The sequence below is a fragment of the Hemiscyllium ocellatum genome, chromosome 39 (assembly GCF_020745735.1).
Source record: "Hemiscyllium ocellatum isolate sHemOce1 chromosome 39, sHemOce1.pat.X.cur, whole genome shotgun sequence".
Classification (NCBI taxonomy): Eukaryota; Metazoa; Chordata; class Chondrichthyes; order Orectolobiformes; family Hemiscylliidae; genus Hemiscyllium; species Hemiscyllium ocellatum.
The window spans coordinates 897,062-918,675 of NC_083439.1; the positions used below are offsets into that span (position 1 = coordinate 897,062).

The 21,614-nt window shown below is 41.7% G+C and overlaps 1 protein-coding gene across 1 annotated transcript in view; it reads left to right on the forward strand.

The window, feature by feature from the left end:
• Positions 1 to 21,614, forward strand: part of LOC132834171 (putative ubiquitin carboxyl-terminal hydrolase 50) — a 45,509-nt gene that overhangs the window by 16,856 nt on the left and 7,039 nt on the right. The window contains exons 2-4 of the mRNA XM_060852834.1: positions 2,919 to 3,104; positions 4,549 to 4,744; positions 18,014 to 18,178. Of these exons, the coding sequence (XP_060708817.1) occupies positions 2,919 to 3,104; positions 4,549 to 4,744; positions 18,014 to 18,178 (547 nt within the window). The remainder of the gene's footprint in view (positions 1 to 2,918; positions 3,105 to 4,548; positions 4,745 to 18,013; positions 18,179 to 21,614) is intronic.

Here is a 21,614-nt window from a genome sequence, read left to right on the forward strand (position 1 = left end):
TTTATTGAGATTTTTCTTTCCTTCTGGTTTGGTTTGGTTTATTTTATTTCTGCTGTTTTATTTTTTAAATTCTGGTTTCTGTAATGAAGGTGGTGCCAGAAAATGGTGTTTTTATACATTTTTCACTGTACCTGTATGCTTGAGTGCACATGATGATAAAATCTAATTCTAATAGCTCTTTAGTGACTAAATGTCACTCCAGTGTGACTCTGTGTGACTTGAAACATTGATTAATTCTCCTCGCTGCAATGAGGAAGCTTCTAGTTGGAGGGTGTTCTCGAGTTTTGTTCCATTGAGCAGCTTCTGAACCATAAAACAACTTTCAGGAGAATTATGTGAAATTTTTGTCTCAATGTTATTCTGAGTGTGTGTGAAAGGGCTGCGGGAGTGTGAGAAAGGGCAGTGGAAGTGTAGGCTAATTATTCAGACACATCATGAAATGTCTCTGAGAAATTGGTTAGTTGGTTACTGCTATACCGTTAACAGAGTGGAACAACGACAAATGTTCCTATCTCATCTGTCTACTTTTGATCCACCATAAAGTGATGGAAGGTGCCATCAATAGTACTATTAAGCATCACCTGCTCAGTGACACCTAGTTTAGGTTCCACCAGGGCTTTATCCAGCTCCTGGCCTCTTTCCAGCCTTGGGTCAAACATGGACAAAAGAGCTGAATTCCAGCGATGAGGTGTGAGTGACAGTCCTTGACATCAGGGCTACATCAGTGTGGCATCAAAGAGCCCTGGCAAAACTGGAATCAATGGGTATTGGGGTAAGCTCTAGTGGTTGGAGTCATACCTGACACAAAGAAAGATGGTCATGGTTGTTGGAGGTCAGTCAGCTCAGCTCTAGGACATCTCTGCAGGAATTCCTCAGGATAGTATCCTGGACCCAACCATCTTCAGTTGCTTCATCAATTACCTCTCAATAATTAGGCTAGAGGTGAGGATGTTCACTGTGCAATGTTCAGCACCATTTGCAACATCTTATATATGAGGCAGTCCATGTTCAAATACAACAAAAGCTGGACAATATCCAGGCTTGCGCTGACAAGTGACAAATAACATTCATTGCAGGCAATGACCATCACCAATTACAGAGAACCTAACCACCTTCCCTTGACATTCAATGGTGTTACCATCACTGAATTCCCCACTATCAGGTCATTAACCAACTGGACTCACTATATAAACACAATGACTACTAGTGCAGGTCAGAGGCTAGGAATACAGCAATGAGTAACTTACCTCCTGACCCCCCAAAGTCTGTCCACAACTGACAATAAACAAATCAAGAGAGTGATGGAAAAAGTCTCATTTACTTGGATGGGGCAGCTCCAACAACACTCTAAGATTGATGCTATCCTGGTAACAATCCCTCCTTAAGAGCCTTGTGTATCTATATACAACACAGACTGCAGTGACTCATGAAGGCAGCTCCCCACCAACCTCTCAAGGGCAAATAAGGATCAATAATAAAGGTTGGCCCAGTCAGTGACTCTGATATCTTGTGGACGTTTCCCTGGGCAGGAACAGTGTGTGTCAATGACATGATTGCCTGCATTGAGTGCAGAGTTAAATATTCTGTCTGAGAATGAATTGTTCCCTTTTCTGGGAGGTGCAGTGTAATTTCAGCTGCAGTTTCTCACACTCCACAATCTCAATGTTCAGGTTGAGGAAATGATTTTCAGGTGAGCATTACTCCAAAAGTCACTAAATCTTTGTATTTCTCTGCTTTCCAGAAAAGTCCAATTGTTAACTCTTTTTTTTTGCCCTGGACTACTTAAACCTCACTCAGTGGACAGACTCCAGCTTTTTTTCTCCAGAAACCAGTCCCATTTAAAAATGTTCCCTCTGCTTTCCTGTGGGATACGATTGTGTTACCCTTTCAGGGAGAGACTTCCCCTGAGGAACTCTTTTAAGTTTGTGATGTCTGGTTTCTGACTAACTTGCCAGCAGAGAGAGTTTAACCAGACTTGTGCTATCAAAACCTCCCCAACTTAAACCCTCTGAATAAATCTCCCTCTTTTTCTGCTGGAGAAGTTAGAATTCCGGCTTTATTAATCTCCCTGAAACTGAGCTGTCATATCCTGTAAAACCCATCTGTACCCTTTCCAAGACCTCCCATGTCCTCCTTAACATGTGGTGCCTGGAGTTGTACATACCACACCAGTTAACACCTGTCTATTGATTCAGAAAAGTATGATATGGTTTTGTCTTCAACACCTCAGTTGACTATCTCGTGTTCCTTCGATATCACATTAACTTGCCCAGTCACCTTTTGGAGATTTGTCAATGTGCAAGTCTGGCTGATTCAATTCTCCTTCAAAATCATTGCATTTTGCACAGCTTTATGGACTGAACTTTGGGCTATTATTGGACAGGAATCAATGAAAAGGTGGGTGTGTTTATCCCTGCTGCCTGCCTTTCCTCCTCCCCACAAACAGCCCACAGCAATTTCTGAGCCTCACAATGAGCTCTGCTTCAGATTATTCTGCCCCTTCATGGTATTTTGATCAGACAAATCACTGCACTCTCTGCAATGAGCCCAGGGCCATGGAACATCTGAATAAAGGATTTCTCAGTTCTACAAAGATTGTGGGGTACACAGTGAGTAGAGGTCCAGGTGATTTGAGTTGCCATCCCTCACCCTTCATCCCATCCTCTCAGCAGCTGTGTTCTCTCTTTGCTTAATGCAATCTTCAGAGAATATAGTTTTAAATTGATTAAAGGAATTACAGGATGGGGATTCTGAGTCAGGGACAATTCCATTAGATTGAGAACTATATCCCAGAGCCAGAGAGATTTCAACTCCTATTACTTGGAAGTTAGTAATAATTTAGTTTTTTTTCAATTTTCTCCTTTTACCCAACCTACAACTCTCAGAGCTCGATACTACCATCTTGTTCCTAAATATAGCAATGGCTCCTTGGAATCCAGCGTGTCTAATACTGGTATCGAGAGACACTCGGGAGGTGCAGGCCAGACTGGGCTGGGAAACTCTGGGAACACCTGCTACCTGAACTGCATCTTGCAGTGTCTCTGCAACACTACTCCATTGGTGGAATACTTCATAACTGGAGCTTATGCAGATGATCTAAACAGGTAAGAATAGCATCAGAGTAACATGAAAATGAGGCTCAAATAATGGCCATTTCAGTTCCAGAATCCCCTCCATTCCAGGAAAGACACTGAGGACTTTGGGGCTGTCCTGATGTGTTATTTACCTAAAGGGGATTTGCTTTGATTTATTAGCAAATACAAGGTCTTGTACTTTGGAAAAAAGAATACAGGGATGGAGTATACTGAGTGTTGCAGACTGGCACATTTCAAGGTCCAGGACTATGTGTTGAGGGACGTGCTGAAGCCTGGGGTAGCTGCTGCCAACGCGTGGTGGGGAAAGACCACCATGCAACGTCAGCCTGCCTAAGAAGAACAGGGGGCCCACTCAGTAAGTGGGCTCTGCAGAAGCCTCAGCTAAATATATGGATGGTAAATGTACAGACCTGTACATATGAATGATTAATTCTGATCTCTGTATGTAAAGAAATGCAAGGTGTGCCTACAAATGGCACCACCAATTGTACAGATCATCAAAATATTTTATGAATAAAGTATATTTTTGAAATAAAAAAAGGTGAGAAAATTCTTAAAGCCAAAGTACAAAAGGATCTGGGAGTGCTAGTCCAGGATTCTCTAAAAGTTGACTTGCAGGTTGAGTCTATGATTAAGAAAGCAAATGTAATGTCATTTATTTCACAGAGAGTTGGAACGTAAAAGCAGCAATGTGCTACTGAGACTTTATAAAGCTCTAGTTAGGCCCGTTTAGAATATTGTGTCCAATTTTGGTCCCCACACCTCAGGAAGGACATACTGGCACTGTAGCGTGTCCAGTGGAGATTCACATGGATGATCCCTGGAATGGTAGGCCTAACATACGAGGAACAGCTGAGGATCATGGGATTGTATTCATTACAGTTTAGAAGGTCAGGGGGAGATCTAGTAGAAACGTACAACATAATGCATCGCTTAGAAAAGGTGGACGCTGGGCATCTGTTTACGTCAAGCAGGGATACTAGGACCTGTGGGCACAGCGTTAGAATTAGAGGGGGTCAACTTAAAGTGGAAATGAGGAGACATTTCTTCAGCCAGGGAGTGGTGGGCCTGTGGAATTCATTGCCATGGTGTGTAATGGAGACCAGGACGTTAAATGTCTTCAAGGCAGAGATTGATAAATTTTTAATCTCGCAAGGAATTAAGAGATACGGAGAGAGTATAGGTAAGTGGCGTTGAAATACCCATCAGCCATGATTGGATGGCAGAGTGGACTCGGTGGGCTGAATGGCCTTACTTCCACTCCTATGTCTTATGGTCTTATTATTACCACATGTGCTGTGATACAGTGACAGGTATTGTTTTGTTTCTATCCCTGTGGAATCGTACCCAAAACCATCAGGACATGGGCTCACTGATGGAGGAGATGGTAAAATAGATAAATGTATTAAAACTTGGGTTTTTGTTCTAATGGAGGTTTTTGTTCCTTGTGTAGAGGTCAGGGAGAATTATCCAAAGCATTCTCAGCTTTAGTCATGGACATGTGGCTCGGAGATTGCGTTTATGTCTTTCCTGATGAAGTGAAGCGAGTCCTTGGCAAACTGCATGCATCATTTTCTGACGGCACACAACAGGATGCTCAGGAGCTGCTGCTTTTTTTCCTAAATGTTCTCCACAATGACCTGAAGCAAGTAAGTTGCAACAGAACCTCCCAAAAGGGAACAGAAAACGTGGAGGAGAGGTTGACGTTGAAGTCACTAATGACACTGACCATGTTTTTCCCCTCAATTGATTTAAAATATTAATGTTTTCCTGTTCATTTTTCTTCAGTAATCTCATTGAAACCCTGAGTAACCTGTGTCATTGTGTCAAATGCCTCTGCTCTAGACTGACTGAGAGAAAGTGAGGACAGCAGATGCTGGAGATAAGAGTCAAGAGTGTGTTGCTGGAAAAGCACAGCAGGTCGGGCAGCATCCGAGGAGCAGGAGAATCCTGCTGCCGGACCTGCTGTGCTTTTCCAGCAACAGACTCTTGATTCTAGATTCACTGTCCATAATGATTGAGAATGACCTCATTTGGCACTCAGTGGCCCCGATCATTCAGTTCCTGCTAATATTGGGATTGTGTTGATTGATTGGCTTTTGGGAGCCAATATGGATGGAGTAAGGTGAGTGAATACTCCTGAGATGGTGAATTTGGAAAGTCACCTCAGGAGATCTCAGGGTTTGGGTGACTTTGGAAGATGAGGCAAAGGTGACATTTTACTTAATGGTATCAAAAGAAAATGAACACCAGCCTGGATTCCAACACCATTCCTGGATTCCAAGTGATTGCCCCAATGGGAGTGAGGTCACCATTGTGTCTGAAATCCCAGCTTCATTCCTTGGGGAAAATGTCTGGATGAATTTGGTGATTGGAATTGATGAGCATCTTCAATCAGAAACTTTGAACTGGGACTGTGTCTCAGGGAGAGGATCAAAAAGGGAATTGGAAGCAATGTTGGAGGTTGTCAGTTAGGTTGTGTGAAACATTGATCTTTTAGGTGTTTGAGAATCTTAATCAGTTTGTCACCTGGTTTACTGTTTCCCAATTGCTCTCCGTTCCTGCACCCAATTTAAAATAATTCTGTGATAGCAGTTTGCTTCATCAGTTTTCCTGCCTGATTGTGTCACTGAGCAAGAGGGTACAGTAGAATGACGAGTCCCTCACTGCTGGAAGCTGTTGCTCAGTGACACACTGTGACCAGTGGCCGAGAGGAGAAAGGTTTAAGTAAGACATAAGGGGCACTTTTATTTTTACACAGTTCATGAGTGGAATGAACTTCCAGAAGAAATGGTGGATGCAGCTGCAGTACAACATTTAAAAGACATTGGATAAGTACATGAATAGGAAATGTTTGGAGGGATTTGGACTAAAGGTAGGCAGGTGGGGCTGGTTTAGTTTGGGATTATGGCACGTGGACTGGTTGGACTGAAAGATCTGTTTCCCTGCTGTATGACTCTGACTCTATAACTGCGTGCAGTATTCCAGGAGAGGCCTCACCAATATGTTGATGTTGTACAAGACAATGTCCCAACCCCTGATACTCGAAGCTCTGAGCAACAAAGGCAAGAATGCTAAATGCTTTCTTAACCACCCTGTCCACCTGTGAGGCAATTTTCAATGATGTAGAGGTGCCAGTGTTGGACTGGAGTGGACAAAGTAAAGAGTCACATGACACCAAGTTGCAGTCCAACGGGTTTATTTGAAATCACAAGCTTTCTGAGCACTGCCCCTTCATCGGGTGAACTGAGCTTATAAACAGAGTTTATAAACACAGGGATCAAAAGATCATACAAATGGTATCAGTGGAGTGTCGATAGCTGAATAATAAGTCTCTGCAGGTGATCAAAACTCTCAAATGGAATAAATAAAGAGTCAAAAGCAATAGTAATGAACAGTAAGTGAAGGGGATGACCTAAAATCCAATCAAATTTCGAAGAAATTATGTACTTGAACTCCTAGGTCTCTCTGTTCTACAACACAATCCTTAATTATAATTCCCGTCCTTGTTTGTTTTACCAAGTTACACCTTTATCCAAATTAAACTCCTCAATCCATTTACCCAATTCATCAAGATCTCTATGTAATCCCTCTATTGTGAACAGTGTTCACAATACAACCAACTTTGGTGTCTTCTGCAAATTTACTTACCACGTCTCATTGATATAAATGACAAACAAAAGTGGACCCAGTATCGATCCCTGTGGAACACCATTGGTCACAGGCCTCCAGTCCCAAAAAGCAATCCTCCTCTATCGCCCTCTGTCTCCTACCATCCAGCTAATTTTCAATCCAGTTGGAACGCTCTCCCTGAATCCCATGTGATCTAACTTTACTAATTAGTCTAACAGGTAGATCCTTGTCAAAGGCTTTACTGAAGTCCAAGTACAGTAGTCCAATGTCTACTGCTCTGCCATCATCAGTCATCTTGGTTACTTCCTCAAAAAATTGAATCAACCATGCTGACTATCCTTAATCAGTCCTTGCCTTTCTAAATGCACGTAAACCCTATCTTTCAGAGTAACCTCCAACAACTGACCTGTTACCAATGCCAGCCTCACAGGTCTATAGTTCCCAGGTTTCTCCTTACAGCCTTCCTTGAATAAAGACATAACAGTTGCCACTCTCTAGTCCTTTGGCACCTTGCCCGTGGTTATAGATGATACAAATATTTCTGTTAGGGTCACCGCAATTTCTTCCCTAACTTCCCACAAGATCCTGCGACACTCGACCAGGTCCTGGAGATTTATCCACTTTTACATTTCCTAAGAGCTACAGCACTTCCTCATCTGTAGTCTGATGTTTTCAAACATCAATATTTAGTTCCTTGAGTTCTCCAGCTTCCATTTCTTTCTCTACAGTAAAAACTGGGGTGGCATGGTGGCTCAGTGTTTATCACTGCTGCTTCACAGCACCAGGGTCCCAGGTTCAATTCCAGCCTTGGGCGAATGTCTGTGTAGAGTTTGCACATTCTCCCTGTATCAGCGTGAGTTTTCTCTGGATGCTCTAGTTTTCTTCCACAGTCCAAAGATGTGCAGGTTAGGTGAATTGGCCATGCTAAATTGCCCACAGTGTTAGATACATTATTCAAAGGGAAATGGGTCTGGGTGGGTTACTCTTCAGAGGGTCGAAGGGCCTGTTTCCACACTGTAGGGAACCTAATCTAATCTAAAATGTTTGTTTGGCATCTCTCCCATCTCCTGTGTTTCTACACCTAGACAATCTTGAAGGGGCCCTATTTTATCTTTAGTTGCTCTCTTGCACTTAATGCACTTATCAAATCTCTTTTAATTATCCTTAACCTTGTCTGCTTAATCTCTCATATCCTCTTGTTGCCCTTGTGATTTCCCTCTTAAGAACGCCCCTACGCTAAAGGTTCTCTTCAAGAGATTCACTTGATCGCTGTTGTCTCCACCTAACATAGATTCTTTCTTATTCTTGACCAGAGCTTTGATATCTTTATTCATCCATTCTCTATTCTAACAGGAACATAACTGCCTCTGAACTCTCATTGTCTCACTTCTGAAAGCCTCCCACTTGTCAGTCATAGAACATAGAACATAGAACAGAACAGGCCCTTCGGCCTACTATGTTGTGCCGAACATTTATCCTAGATTAAACACCTATCCATGTACCTATCCAATTTTCGCTTAAAGGTCACCAATGATTCTGACTCTGCCACTCCCACAGGCAGCACATTCCATGCCCCCACCACTCTCTGGGTAAAGAACCTACCCCCGACATCCCCCCCCCCATACCTTCCACCCTTCACCTTAAATTTATGTCCCCTTGTAACACTCTGTTGTACCCAGGGAAAAAGTCTCTGACTGTCTACTCTATCTATTCCCCTGATCATCTTATAAACCTCTATCAAGTCACCCCTCATCCTTCACCGTTCTAATGAGAAAAGGCCTAGCACTCTCAACTTATTCTCCATTCCAGGTAACATCCTGGTAAATCTCCTCTGCACCCTCTCCAAAGCTTCCACATCTTTCCTAAAGTGAGGCGACTAGAACTGCACACAGTACTCCAAATGTGGTCTTGCCAAGGTCCTATACAGCTGCAACATCATCTCACGACTGCTAATGAACACTAATACACTCCTTACAAGCTCTATCCACCTGAGTGACAACTTTCAAAGAGCTATGAACATAGACCCCAAGACCCCTCTGCTCCTCCACCTTACTAAGAACCCTGTATTCTGCATTCTTATTTGTCCTTCCAAAATGGACAACCTCACACTTGACAGGGTTAAATTCCATCTGCCACTCCTCAGTCCAGCTCTGCATCATATCTCAGTCCCTTTGCAGCTGACAACAGCCCTCCTCACTATCCACAACTCCACCAATCTTCGTATCGTCTGCAAATTTACTGACCCACCCTTCAATTCCCTCTTCCAAGTCATTAATAAAAATTAGAAGCAGCAGAGGACCCAGAACTGGTCCCTGTGGAACTCCACTTGTAACTGGGCTCCAGGCTGAATATTTACCATCTACCACCACTCTCTGACTTCGACCAGTTAGCCAGTTCTCTATCCAACTGGCCAAATTTCCCATTATCACATGCCTCCTGACTTTCCGCATAAGCCTACCATGGGGAACCTTATCAAATGCCTTACTAAAATCCATGTACACTACATCCACTGCTCTACCCTCATCCACATGCTTGGTCACCTCCTCAAAGAATTCAATAAGACTTGTAAGGCAAGACCTACCCTTCACAAATCCGTGCTGGCTGTCCCTAATCAAACAGTGCCTTTCCAGATACTCAAATCCTATCCCTCAGTACCCTTTCCATTACTTTGCCTACCACAGAAGTAAGACTAACTGGCTTGTAATTCCAGGGGTTATCCCTATTCCCTTTTTTGAACGGGGCACAACATTCGCCACTCTCCAGTCCCCTGGTACCACCCCCGTTGACAGTGAAGATGAAAAGATCATTGAAAACGGTACTGCAATTTCCTCTCTTGCTTCCCACATAATCCTAGGATATATCCCATCAGGCCCGGGGGACTTGTCTATCCTCAAGTTTTTCAAAATGCCCAACACATCTTCCTTCCTAACAAGTATCTCCTCTAGCTTACCAGTCTGTTTCATACTCTCCTCTTCAACAATATGGTCCCTCTTATTTGTAAATACTGAAGAAAAGTACTCATTCAAGACCCCTCCTATCTCTTCCGACTCAATACACAGTCTCCCACTACTGTCCTTGATCGGACCTACCCTCGTTCTCGTCGTTCTCATGTTTCTCACGTAAGCATAAAAGGCCTTGGGGTTATCTTTGATCCTACCCGCCAAAGATTTTTCATGCCCTCTCTTAGCTCTCCTAATCCCTTTCTTCAGCTCCCTCCTGGCTATCCTGTATCCCTCCAATGCTCTGTCTGAACCTTGTTTCCTCAACCTTATGTAAGCCTCCTTCTTCCTCTTTACTAGACATTCAACCTCCCTCACACGACCATCTCTTTCCTGCCTGACAGGTACATACACATCAAGGACACGTCGTATCTGTTCCTTGAAAAAAGCCACTCCTTTACCTGTGAATAGTTTACTTCAATCAACTTCTGCAGGTTCCAGTCTCCTATCATTTAAAATACTCCAGAAATTTAGTTTCTTTGGAAGGCCTATCCTTTTCCACAACTATTTCAAAACTAATAGAACTATGATCTCTGCCCCAAAGTACCCCCCCTACTAGTACTTGCCCTGCCTTATTTCCCAAGAGAAGGTTATGTTTTACTCCTTCTCTAGTAGGTATATTTACATATTGATATCGAAAATTACTTTGAACACATTGAACAAACTCCTCACCATGCAAGCTCTTAACACAATGGCAGTCCCAATCTATGTTTGGAAAGTAAAAATCTCCTACTATTACAATCCTATTATATCAGATCTCTCTACATATTTTCTCCTCTGTTTCCCTCTGTCTATTGGGGACGGGGCCTATGGTGATTATCCCCTTCTTATTTCTCAGTTCCATCAATGTAGTTCACTGGACGATCCCCCAGAAATATCCTCTCTAAGTACAGGCATAATGTTTTTCCTGATGAATAACATCATTCCCCCTCCTCTGTTGCTTCCCTTTTTATCTTTCCTATAGCATCTACACCCTGGAGCACTGAACTGTTAGTCTTGTCCTTCCCTTTTAGCTATGGTTCTGTAATAGCTAGGGTGTCCAGTCCCATGTTCCCATAATTGCCTTGAGTTCGTCAGCCTTACCTGTAAGACCCCTTGCAATTAAATTAATGCAGTTTAATTTTTCAGAGTTACCTCATTCTCTGACTTGCTTTTGTCTGTCCTTTCTAATTAACTTGCTCCTTTCTGATTTCAGTACCATCCTCGTCTGTCTTGCTGTTTCACTGCTACTCCAGAAACCAACCCCCCTCCCCACAACTCGTTTAAAAGCTCCTGAAATAGAAATAGCAAATCTCTCCACCAGAATATCAGTCCCTTTTCAGTTCAGGTAAAACCTGTCACTATTGAACAACTCTTTCCTGCCCCAGTGGAGGTCCTAATGATCCAAAAATCTGAATCCTTGCACATTGCATCATTTCTTCAGCTATTAATTTATCTGCCTTATCTTTTTATTCCTACTCTCATTACAATGTGGTCAGCAATTACCACCTTTTTTGAGGTTCTGCTTTTTAACCTTCTGCCTAATGTACTATATTCACCCTTTCCTTAACCATGTCCTTCTTACCAAAGTGTATAACAACTTTTGATTTCTTACTCTTCCCTTTTGACTATCTGCTTCAACTGTTAACTGTTTCTCAATCACCTGAGTCACACGGATGGTTTAGAAAGATTGGCACTTTTTCTTGGCTGAGAGGTGATTTGATAAACGATTACAAATTTTAGTGGCACTTGGAGAACAAAGATAGGGCTACCCTGCTCCTGCTCATAACAGAATCAAGAACAAAAGGGAAAGATTTAAAGTGTTTATAAAAGAAGCAAGTACAAGTGATAAAAGAACGGTTTCTCACAAATGGTTAGGTTTTGGAATGTACTCCTTGGAAATATGGAGGAGGAGGCAGATTCAAAGGGATGATCATTTAAATAGAAATAATATTCAGGGCTACGGGTAAAAGGCAGGGTACAGAGTTATTCATAGACCATGTTTGCAAAAGCCCTATCACATGGATCGATTTGGTAATTAGTCCTATTCAAGAGTCCTGTCCCCTACAGTCTCCTTCATTCAGGCCGAAGAGATGAATTAAAGGCTGTGTTAACGAGTAACACCAGCAGGTGGAGCATTGCAGTCTGTGAGTAGCAATGTAATGGATTTTAAGCTCTCACTGTGAGGTGTTTGTTAAATTGATATAACTCCAAGAGTCAGTATTGAACAGCTGAAAGGCAAATCGCAAAATCAATACTCTAAGCTATCTTTGAGGATGAATGATGGCTAGTGGTTGGGAGTTGGGTGTAAGGCAGATGTGTTGCTGATCTAATAGGAAGAGGGTGCTGGAAATAAAGCTGCACTATTCAATGAGCTGCACCAAGACTGTAATTCCTTTATTTAATCACCGAAATGGTCAACTTGTTCCTCTTTATTACTGTAATCTAAAATAAGATAGACTTAGACCAAGTCTCTCTCAATAAACTCAAAAGAAACAGTCATTGAAGGAAAATGTATATTCTTCTAATATGTGACAAAACCAGTAATTAACTGAGCTACTTTGCAAGATTAAACCAAGTTCCTCTTTATTTTAAAAGTATGTTCCCAAAGGATGATAAGACAACTCTGGTCTGTGGAGGGATTCTGACTCCAGGATAAAAAATAAGCAAAAAAGAGCATCGTTTATGTAGGTTAAAGGTTCAAGTGCAGAAACAAGGCCATAAGGACATAGGAGCAGAAAGTAGGCCATTCATCCCATCGGGTCTGCTCTGCCATTCAATCATGGCTGATAAGTTTCTCATCCTCCACTCTCCCACCATCTCCTGGTAACTCTTGATCCCTTTGACAGTCTTCATGAGCTGTCTCATTCGTAAATATACTCAATGGCCTCGCCTCCAAGTGAATCCCATAGATTAATCATTCTCTGACAGGAAGTTTCTCCTTATCTCCATTCTAAGATAGAATGGGTTGATTTCTCTCAGTTATTTTGATTTTCTGTCAGAGATCCAATTGCCACCATTCACAGGGCGGTGGAAGATCTTCAGACAAGGTTCGGATAGGTAACAGAAATCCTGATTATATGCCAAATTCTCAAATACTTCACTGAGGGAAATAACAAACCCCTTTCCTTGCAAATCCTTCCAACAACTGTTGCATCCAAATATATACAGAAGCAAACAGACAGCACCTCAGTCCCGAGGCGCGCTCTCAAAAGATTTGGCTTGTGTTCTCTGAAAGGTCAGTTGACTTTTGTAAACAGAAGACAATTCCCAATTCTTTGATGTTTGACTTCTAAGAAGTTTACATGATAAACTCTTTGCAACCCAGGAACTGTCCAATGTTTGCATTAGTACGTTTTCCTAACATCCCAAGAGAAATTAATTTTTTTTAGGAGGAGGTAGATATAGCTCCTGTGGCTAAAGGGAAAATGGGATATGGGGGTGGTGGTGGTGGGGGATTAGTGTAGCACACTCTAGGATCAGACATGATCAGATTAGATGGTGGAGCAGGCTTGAGGGGATAAAAAGCCTAGTCTTGCTCCTGTCTTATGTTTTTATATAAATGCCATTTTCAGATGTGCTTCATTACAGTGTAAACACGACAGATATAACAATAAAAGAACCATTCATTCATTCTTACTCAACCTTTATACAGGACTTGTATAACTTCCCATTTAAAAAATATCACCAAACTATTCCAACATCATAATATTCCGGATAATGTGTCTGTCATTATATTTTCTTGCATCATGAACAGTTGTTCTATTACGAGATTGAATTAATAAACTCAATTGAAAACGTTGAGCATTTTGAGTTTAAATTTCTCTTCATGGCCCCAGAGACCATATTAGCATTTCTTTGTGGTCATGACAGACAGTCATGTATTAGTGTTTCTCAGACTAGAGCTAAAGTACTTCTTTTGATTTAGTTTCTTGGGAAAGTATCCACATTATCATCCTGCAATAAAACCACAGCCACCCTCCAGTAACTAGCATCAATTTGTCACTGTCATTTTAAAAGGTTTTGTTAAGTTGGGGTGGTCTACCCTGGGTGAATGTTACCTTTGTCTATTTCCATGATAAATCTGTTAGCGTGGCCGCCATTATCCTAAACATTTTGATAGAAACCATGCATCCCCAAAAAAAATCTCAATTTCCCGATGACTTTTAAGAATGCAGAATTCTATCAAAGCCTTTATATTTGCTGTTCTTGGCAGCACCTGCTCTATGATATGTCCTTGGCAAGTCACCCTCATTTGCGTACAAGCTCAATCTTGGCAAGATTTATTACAGGAGTTTAGAGCAGAGTGGTGCTGGAAAAGCACAGCAGGTCAGGCAGCATCCAAGGAGCAAGAAAATCGACGGTTTGGGCAAAAGCCCTTCATCAGGAATAGTTTTAAACAAATCTGGGTCTCCAGATTAATAGTCTAGCGATAATACCACTAGGCCATCACCTCCACAAGTCAGTTAACTCCACCTGTTAAAATAAGGCTTTCCATTATTTTACGTGTTGTTTCCATGTATTAATATGTCAAGCTACAGAGATTACAACTTGGTTCTTAAGTCTTTAGAATGTAGCTGCAGCATTTTAAACCTGAATGACACAATTTAATAATGCAAACCATTTGGTTTGAAGTAAAAAAACATGATATCTCCTTCACTCTTAATATTACTGACACTTGGCTATACCTCTGTAATGAATCAGCCTTGGTAAGGAATGAGCCACTGCAAACAGTGTAGTTTAACTGTGGAATTGTGATTTGATACTGCAATTAATTGTTCTGTAATCTCTACAGAATCTAGTCAATCCATTAGGTGAGGAACTAATTCCACTCAAGAACTGTAACTACTTTGGATAGAATCAATCAAGTGGTTTTCTGGTATGCTTTGAATCTCTTTCACCTGAGTTTGTTAATCCGTGATTCACTAATGAAGATATTAGTCTATTGTCAAATTGGATTTTATTTAGCAGGGATTTGTAAGAGCTTAATCAACAAATTAGACAAATTCAAAACCAGCCTGGAGCTGAAAATGCTTTTATTAAAAATATCGCATGCTAAAAACCCGAGAGAGGGGTGAAACAAGAGAATCTCCTACTCTCCAAGTTTCTTCACTTTTACAGAGAAAAGGATAACATTTATATACCAAAAATATGCTGAAGATTGACAGGTTGTCATTAGATGTTCATCATTCATTACACACTGAACTTTGATTGTGCTGCCTTATTGATTTTCCAAAATATTGAGTTACACATGGCATGACATCATTCCATGGCATGACATCATTCCATGGCATGGAGGTTTTGTTCAGGCTCAAATCTGCATTTCAAAGTATACAAAATATAGAAGAAGCCTTTCGAGAAGATTAGAGAAGGTTTGCCAAGTTTAGAGAATTTGTGCTCATTCGGCCGGTGTCATGTTTACTGTTTCTGAACTTGTGCCACGGTTCTTATAATTTCAGAATTTGGCCAATTTTCTTAACTATTTCCCACAATGCTACAGTGTCAGTAGAGATTCCATCATCTCTGATTAAGATTCTCCACCCAAACGGATCTCTATAATTTCCTTGTATTCCATTTGTAACCCCAGGAGATCTTTCTCTTTTTTTCTTTTTAAGTATAAGAATAAAATCCCAATAGTTCAGTATTGGACAATTAGATTGCCGGTTATTCGTTCTGTGAATTGTCTACATCTCCGTCTATCTCGTTCTTGCTGTCTCTCTCATCCTGCATTATTTTTACCAGTGCATACACCTGCTCTTTCTGTTCTTCCTCACATGTGAAAATAATACTCATATGCCACAGCTGATAACAACTCACTCTACTGACTTCCTTAATCACTCTCAGGACCATTGCATCTCACCTTTAAATGTTTGACTTACAATAAAGCTAACAGTTAATCTCCCATTTGAAACGTTCTGCTTTCTGCATGTTTGTCTGCCCATTCTTTTATCTTTGCCTTTGGAGTTTGTAAATGTTTCTGTGCAAGTTTCTTTGTTCTTGTGAGTCTCTCTAGAAATGTGGACACACAATCTGACCATTATCTTGAGAGTCTGAGACTATAAAGCTCCCTGAGTTTAAGAATGAAACACTATGGTCAAATAGTTTATACCCAATTTACTTTTTATATCTTAAAAAAGGTTTAGACATGAAGTTGGAACTTTGATCCAATTGTATTTCTATTGTAATCGATAACAAATAAAAAGTTTGTTTTCACCACTAGTTATGAAGGTCTTCAATGGAAGAGCTTCAGGAAATTGAGTTCTTACATCAATAGTTGAAAGGATACACAGTGTCCAACTTCAGGTTTTGATAACATGCAGTAAGAACTCTAGCTGTTCTTGACAGCTATTCAGTATGGTGGATAAAGGTACTGGTTAAATTCTGTATTGAAGTTTTGGTGAGCAAACTCATGGTTCCATTCTGTAAAACATGTCATATGTCCTTTATGAAGAGGCATAGCCACTAAAAATGCCAATTTATCTTTGCATGAGTTTTCCATATTTTTACATGCCATGGGAACTTGAAATGTTACCTGTAATATTTCTTTACAATATCTGGGTGGTATCACTACCTAATGAATAACCATCCATTCTCTGTCTGCAAGTTTGTCTGGAGAACTCCACTGCCTTATCAAAACCTCAAGTTGTGACATGATTGTACAAACTTGTTTAATTTTGGATCTGCTTGTTGAAACTCAAATAAAGCCGACTAACTAAAGATTAACATCGAGTTCTCCCCACCTTTTAAATGGAGTTAGGCTACTCTAGCATCTAAGGGGTTAGTTTGACATCTACTCTGGTAACTTCTTCAAATGAAGGAAAAACATCTGGTCCTTGCATTTGTAATTGAACCTCACTCGGGGCTTTCTGTGATTATGGTTAAATCTACCAATTTGACTTCTGTAGCTCCTATCCACAATTAATTTCTGAACAACTCCAACCATCGCTATTTTAGACAACAACTCTCATCATAAATGCACTTTATACAAAGGAACTGCCAAATAGTCTATACTCATTTCGTTTATTAAAACTGACTTTAAGTGCAATCTCTGTTACATGATACTAAAAGGTCAATCGGGAACTTTCATCTTCAACCTTCGCTGGAGATAACGGAGTGTTAGACTGAATTAACAAAAGGTGTGTTGAGATTGACTGAGGGACAGAGGACATGATTCAGTGAGTTCTGACTTTCCTATTTACAACCTCCCATCCCCATGCCAAAGTGCATATGTGAAAGCACAGAAGCATTTCCGAGTTGGTTTAAATACTGTATTTAATCAATGGAAGGTCTGGTCTTCACCTGGTGAAGACTGATCTGTCTGTCATGTTCCGCAAATTTGCTGGTTGAAATTATGAACAATTTGCTTGGTTCTGGGATGATTATTGGTGCAATAATAATTGAGAAGTTTCTCATTGCTATGGTTGTTGGAATTGTTTATGTTAAATTAACTTTATAATGGTGGGAGATCTCCTGGCGCAGTGTTCACAATTTTACACCTAGGTCTGAAGTTCAGGGGTTGAGTCCCATTTCACGTCTTATTGGTCATAGAGACATGCACTACAGAAACAGACCTTTCAGTCCAACTCATCCATGCTGACAGGTTTCCCAAACTAAACTATTCCCGTTTGCCTATTGTCCCATTAACCCTCTAAACCTTTCCTATTTATCTACTTAAGTGAGGTTTAAATGTTGTAACTGCACCTGCATCCACCACTTCCTTTGGCAGATCATTCCATATACAAACCAGCCTCTGTGCAAAGGTTGCCCCTCAGGTCTCTTTTAAGTTTTCTTCTCTCTTGTTAAGATTATGACCTCTAGTTCCACACTTCTTCTTCCAAACTTTCATACCCTTGGGAAAAGACCTTTTGCTATTCACCTTATCTTTGCCTGTCATGATTCATTGAAGGTGTATCTGCAATATGTCTAAGCAGGTTGATCCTCAGTCTGTAAGTCCTTCCAATACATCTAATTGGAGGAAGTTAGAGCAGGGACACTTCCTGGTCAGTCATTCTGCAGAAGGCAACAGCCTGCAGTACCCTGTTGATGAGCCTGGAGCAATTCAATGGAAGCCCTTGGCTCATCTCTCAGAAACAAGAAAAAAGACCGACTGACTGACGGACTGATCTGTTGTGTGACAGTACTCTGCTCATTCCAACCAATGTTATGTGTTTGAACAGCTGAACTCGTGGAAAGATGATGAAGTAACTGAGTTGTTGATGATTCTCCAATTCTCCAATGCACTGCTCATGGGATATGTGACAGACTCCAGATTTTTCACAAAGGAATAAATGATCTTTCTCTCATCAGTCTACAGGAGTGAGAAACGTGGAAACTTCAATTATTTCAAAGATGTTTCAGGGTCAACTGAACTATGTCAAATTGTGTCTAAATTGTTACCACAAGTCTAGCCAAACTGAGAATTTCCTGAGTCTGTCTCTGCCGATGCCTCCTGATAACAGATGCTCCATTCAGGTAAAAAATTATCACCAACTTGTTAAGAATGTAACAACTACGAGTTGGCCACTCTGTCCATCAAATTTGGTTTGTTACTCAGTAAGATCGCAGCTGATCTGAATGTGGATCACCTTCACTTAAAAATATAAACAAAAATAAACCTTGGCTCCCTTTTGTTCAAAATAGACAATAAAAATACTTCTTATCTCTTGTTTTTCTGTTTTTTCTTTATACTCCCCTCTAGATCTTCCCACATAGATTAAAGCTTCCCCACTTGATTTGAATGCCAACAATATCTCTGTTTCCAGTGTTCTGAGAATTCTACTCTTGGTGAACACTATGGTTAAGAGGAATCAGTTGTTCTCTTATTTAACTCCCCTTGTGCGGTAATGCCAAACCTCCGACAACCCATCAATTTTTAAAGTTCTCTCGGGGAGTGAGAGTAATGCTGGTTGGACCAATGTTTATTGTCCGTCTGTAGTTGCCCCTTGAGAAAGTGGGGGTGAGCTGCCTTCTTGAACTGCTGCAGTCCACCTGCTAAGGGTTGACCCACAATGCCCTTAGGGAGAGAATTCCAGGATTTTGACCAAATGACACTGAAGTAACAGTGATATATTTCCAAGTCGGGATGGTGAGGGGATTGGAGGGGAACTTGAAGGTGGTGATGTTCCCTTTTTTTCTGCTGCCCTTATCCTTCTAGATGGAAATGGTATTAGGTTTGGAATGAGCTGTCTGAGGCTCTTTGCTAAATTTCTGCAGTGTGTCTTATAGATAATACACACTGCTGCTACTGTGCATTGGTGGTGAAGGAAATGAAAGCTTGTAGATGCGGCGCCAATCAAGCAGGCTGCTTTGTCCTGGATGGTGTCAAGCTTTTTGAGTGTTGTTGGAGCTACACCCATCCAGGCAAGTGGAGAATAATTCATCAGACTCATGACTTGTGTCTTGTGGATGGTGGACAGGCTTTGGGGAGGCAGGAGGTGAATTACTCATTGCAGTATTCCTAGCTTCTGACCTGCTCTTGTAGCCATTTATATAACCAGTCCAGTTGAGTTTCTCATCAATGATAGTGAGGTATACAGTGATGGTGACACATAGAATGTCAGGAGACTTTAGTTAATTTGTCTCTTATTGGTGATGGTCATAACCTGGCATTGGTGTGATGTGAATGTTCCTTGTCTCTTGTCAGCCCAAACCTGGATATTATCCAGATCCCATTGCATTTGGACATGGGCTGCTTCAGTATCTGAGGAGTTGAATGGTGCTGGACATTTGTGCAATCACCAGCGAACATCCTCACTTCTGAGTTTATGATGGAGAGAAGTTCAATGATGAAGCAGTTGAGACTGTGGTGCTAGAAAAGCACAGCAGGTCAGGCTGCATCTGAGAAGCCGGAGAATCAACGTTTCGGGCAAAAGCTTTTCATCAGGAATGAAGCTCACTCGGATGAAGGGCTATTGCCTGAAATGTCGATTCGCCTGCTCCTCGGATGCTGCCTGAGTTGCTGTGCTTTTCCAGCAACACACTCTCGACTCTGATCTCCAGCTTCTGCAGTCATCACTTTCTCCTCTTTTGATGAAGCAGTTGAAGATAGTTAAGTCTAGGACACTACCCTGAGGAACTCCTGCAGAGATGTCCTGGCACTGAGATGACTGACATGACTGAACATGGCCATCTTTCTGAATGTCCGGTATGACTCCAACCACCAGAGAGTTTACCCCCTGATACCCATTGATTCCAGTTTCGCTAGGTCTCCTTGATGCCACACCTGGTTGAATACAGCCTTGATGTCAAAGGTTGTCCCTCTCACTCCCTCTGGAGTTCAGCTCTTTTGTCCATGATTGACCCAAGGCTGTAATGAGGTCAGGAGCTGAGTGACTCTGGGGGAACCCAAACTGGGTGTCATTGAGCAGGTGCTGCTGGATAGCACTGTTGATGGCCCCTTCCATCACTTTACTGATGATGGAGAGTGGACTGATGGGGCGGTAATTGGCCGGGTTGGGATGTCCTGCTCTTTGTGCACAGGACTTACCTGGGTGAGGGGAGCAGCAAGTTCTGGAGCACCCGTCTTCAGTATTATTGCTAGAATGTTACTGGAGCCTGCAGCATTTACAGTATCCAGTGTCTTCAACCACTTACTGATATCACATGCACCGAATTGGATTGACGAGAGATTGTTGTGGGCCCCCAGAGGAGGCTGAGATGGATCATCTACTGGCACTTTTGGCTTTCCAACTAATGTACTGGACTTCTCCAACGTCCTTGGTAAGTTTTTTTTTGTGGAGCGTCCTCCTCCAGTGAGTTGTTTAATTATCCACCACCATTCACGACTGGGTGTGGCAGGACTGCAGAGCTTTGATCTGATCCCTTAGTTGTGGAATTGCTTAGCTCTGTTTATCACATGCTCCCGGGATGGTGATGGTAGAGCAGGGATAAGCTGGGTATCAGTTACAGATTGTGGGAGAGAGAGGAGAATTGTTGCTCCTGGTAGCCCACAGTGACTCAATGTTTAGTTTTGAATAGGGCAGTGTGTTTGTTCATTGTGAAGATGTGACTTCATCTCTGCAAGAGTACAATGGTGCATCTGTGACTGTTAGATTGTCGGAAATAAGGTCTAGCAGTCATTTCTCTCTATTGGATCCCTTGCCACATATCTGCTGGACTGGGTCTGTGCTATGTCCTTTGGGATCCAACCAGCTCAATCAGTAATGCTGCTACTGAGACATTTTCAGTGGTGGGCATTATCGATCCCCACCTTCAAGTGATATTCAACACTGTGAATTACTAATTCATCAGCTGAGGAAGCATGGTACATGGTAACCAGCAGGAGATTCCCTTTTCTATGTTTAACTTGAAGCCATGAAATTTCATGTGGTCCAGGGTCAATATTGAAGACTCCCTCCCAACTGTATCTCACTGTGCCACCATCGCTGCTGGGTCTGTCCTGTTGGTGGAACAGGACATGCCCAAGAATGGTGATGGTAGGGTCTGGGACATACTCTTGGAATCATACCTTACAGACTATGAATATGTCAGGCTGTTGTTTGACCAGTCTGTGAGACAGCTCTCCCAATCTTGGCACTAGCCCCTAGATGTTAGTGAGGCAGGATTTGCAGGATCGACAGGGTTGCGTTTGAGGTGTTTCTTCCCATTGCCTCGGTCAATGCCATGTGGTCTGTCCAGTTTCATTGTACCATTTCATATTTCTTTTCATTAAATTTGCATCTGTCTTGTATCTAAGGGCTGAATGGCCTACTCCTGCATCCATTGTCTATCTACTAATTGGACCAGCCCTGCGTCATCATTCTTTTTTTGTGTCCTCTGCAAATTCTCTTGATCCAATCTCGCTGTTGGGGAAACTGATTATAAACTTTGCTTCAGTCTGAAAAGCTGCTCATCATTCCTTAGTTGGCTGAAAGACAGCAAACATGTAAATCCACGTTCTCACTGTCTT